Source organism: Sinocyclocheilus grahami, unplaced genomic scaffold (genome assembly GCF_001515645.1).
Source record: "Sinocyclocheilus grahami isolate Dianchi unplaced genomic scaffold, SAMN03320097.WGS_v1.1 scaffold2319.1, whole genome shotgun sequence".
Classification (NCBI taxonomy): Eukaryota; Metazoa; Chordata; class Actinopteri; order Cypriniformes; family Cyprinidae; genus Sinocyclocheilus; species Sinocyclocheilus grahami.
The window spans coordinates 1-3,089 of NW_015507498.1; the positions used below are offsets into that span (position 1 = coordinate 1).

Genomic DNA, 3,089 nt, shown 5'->3' on the forward strand with positions numbered 1-3,089 from the left:
CACTATACTATCACTGTAGAGTATCACTGTCACTGTACTGTCACTATAGTGTAACACTATACTATCATTGTAGAGTATCACTGTCACTGTAGAGTATCACTATAGAGTATTACTGTCACTATAGAGTATTACTGTCACTATCACTGTACTGTTACTGTAGAGTATCACTATAGAGTATCACTGTCACTATAGAGTATCACTATACTATCACTGTACTGTCACTGTTACTGTAGAGTATCACTATAGAGTATTACTGTCACTATAGAGTATTACTGTCACTATCACTGTACTGTTACTGTAGAGTATCACTATAGAGTATCACTGTCACTATAGAGTATCACTATACTATCACTGTACTGTCACTGTTACTGTAGAGTATCACTATAGAGTATTACTGTCACTATAGAGTATTACTGTCACTATCACTGTACTGTTACTGTAGAGTATCACTATAGAGTATCACTGTCACTATAGAGTATCACTATACTATCACTGTACTGTCACTGTTACTGTAGAGTATCACTATAGAGTATTACTGTCACTATAGAGTATTACTGTCACTATCACTGTAGAGTATCACTGTCACTGTAGAGTATCACTATAGAGTATTACTGTCACTATAGAGTATTACTGTCACTATCACTGTACTGTTAATGTAGAGTATCACTATAGAGTATTACTGTCACTATAGAGTATCACTGTCACTATAGAGCAGTGCTTCTCAAAGTCCGGACCCCAGAGGGAATTCAGTCCGGACCCGCCTCCATTTCTTATTTCAAGAACACTAATTATTTCCTACTTTGATAAACGCATGTTAAACTTGTAAATCATATGTTTAGATTTTAAATGTCTTTTTGGAGATGGTCCAAAATGAAAGTGAAGGCAAGATATTGAAACTTTTTCAGAAAAGCTTCGATGTCATTTTAATTTCGTCTTTCCTGTAATGCCTGATAAAGTAGCGTTTGTGAGCGCAGTGCTTGTTTGATTACAGCCGTTACCGGACAAACCGCTATATCGCCCGCTCCAACAGCGCCTCCTGCTGGCAGATAATTAATTTGCAGTCTGTGGGAAACACTGGTGTCTGTCAGCAAACAAACAAAAAGCATGCTTCAGAACTGTTTTGAGAAGGTGCTTAAGTTTTGAGCCATGTATTATTACTCTAAATTGGGCTACTACCACTAATACTATCTTGTACCCTGCAATAATCATTTGCTCAAACTCACTTTTATGAGATGAATGGGGGGAAAAAAAAAGAAAATTGGCCAAACATATCGGGCAAAAAAATCGGCATCATATATCGGCCATCGGCTGCCTTGATTTTTAAATATCGGCATCGGCCAGTGAAAAACCCATATCGGTCGACCTCTAATAATCGCACAACCTGTTCGATATTCTATAATTAAATCAACTAATCGAATATTCAAAAATCATGACCCATCCCTATAAAATTCAAACAATATTTTGTCTCCCTCTGGTTCAGTTTACTTTCTTTTTATTTGTCTTAAATGAAATTTTTACAAAAAGGAAAAAGCATTATGTGTCTCATCTCTGTCTGTTCTCTGCTGGGTTTAGGTCTGGTGGGGAAGCTGAATCCACTGAATAAGGTGGATCTGACCAACCCTGAGCTCTCCATCATCATCGAGATCATCAAGGCGGTCTGCTGTGTCAGCGTCCTCAAGGACTACACGCTCTTCCGCAAGTACAACCTGCAGGAAGTGGCCAAGGAGCCCACCAATCAGAGCACGGGCCCGCAGAACGCAACCAATCAGAACACAGGCCCGCAGGAGGCAGTCCATCAAACGCAGGAACACGGGGAGGGAGAGAAAGTGGATGGGAGCGCAGAGAGCTGCGACATAACCGCTGGCAACGGGACGAAGGAGGCGGAGCTTGAGTGAACGTGTGTCACATGACTGTGGCTGTGTTTTTAAAACCATTTCTACAAAGTTTGTGTGTTATGTTCAGGCTTTTGTTTTTACTTCTATATGTTGGGTGATATTAACAGTTTCTGTTCATTGTACGGGACTCTTGTGTCATTTTGGACACATTTTCCTCTGAAAAGAAGAAATCCAATTAAACAACTAAAATCCCATGTGTTTGTCAGTAGTAATGTGTTTTAAATATTTCGGGTGAGATTGAGTCGTGAAATCCAAGCGATTCTTCTGTCTGTGGAATATGAAGAGAAGGATTCAAATCCCAGATTTTTCATTATATAAAAGTAGGCTTTCAAAGACACAGTTCCCCTTCATTATTACTGACAGATCCTGAGAAATGCTCCTGAATTGACTGATTCTGAAACACTGATTCTGGTTTTGTGTGTACTGCAGCTGAAGAGTGGTTATAGAGTGCTGAGTCCTGGTGTCTCGGCGGGCGTCTCGGGTTAAAGGTCACAGCGCTGTGAAACAATAGTGATTAGCCATACGTGTCGCTCTCTGGAGACGACTAGCCTTCACCGTGACCTTTCCTGATCGCAGGAGACGGGGTCACAGCGGGAGAGAGCAGTCACACAGCAGAGCTTCATTCCAGAACAATATCTGCAGGAGCGTTCAGAGGCGTTTCACACTGCTGCACTGTCACCTGTGTTACCTACACATCTGTAAAGTTTTATATACATCTTAATCTTTCATTGCCATATTTCAGAGACAAAATGTACTTAGAAGTGGGAGAAACTTGAGATAACTTGAAACCTGAGAAAACCTCACTTTGGGAACATTCTCATAATAAAGTTTTAAAAAACTAAGTTTTCTGTTAGGTTTGGTGTGTAGGTTAGTATTTATAACTAGCTGTATATAAAAACAGAAGTCTAATAGGATGTGTGTGTCTGTGAGTTCCTGTGTGAGTGTGTGTGTGTGTCTGTGAGTGTGTGTGTTTGTACTTGTGATCAGTTGGTGAGATGCGGTGAGATATGGGTGAGATGTGGGTGGATGAGATGTGGGTGAGATGCAGTGAGATGTGGGTGAGATGCGGTGAGATGCGGGTGAGATGCGGATGAGATGCGGGTGAGATGCGGGTGAGATGCGGTGAGATGCGGTGTGATGCGGGTGAGATGCGGTGTGATGCGGGTGAGATGCGGTGTGATGTGGGTGAGATGC

At 41.3% G+C, this 3,089-nt stretch overlaps 1 protein-coding gene across 1 annotated transcript in view; it reads left to right on the forward strand.

Annotated features, from left to right (window-relative positions):
* Positions 1-1,535: 1,535 nt before the first annotated feature.
* LOC107574727 (THUMP domain-containing protein 1-like) overlaps positions 1,536-3,089 on the forward strand; it is a 6,509-nt gene continuing 4,955 nt past the window's right edge. The window contains exon 1 of the mRNA XM_016261174.1: positions 1,536-1,762. Coding sequence (XP_016116660.1) covers positions 1,536-1,762 — 227 coding nt within the window. The remainder of the gene's footprint in view (positions 1,763-3,089) is intronic.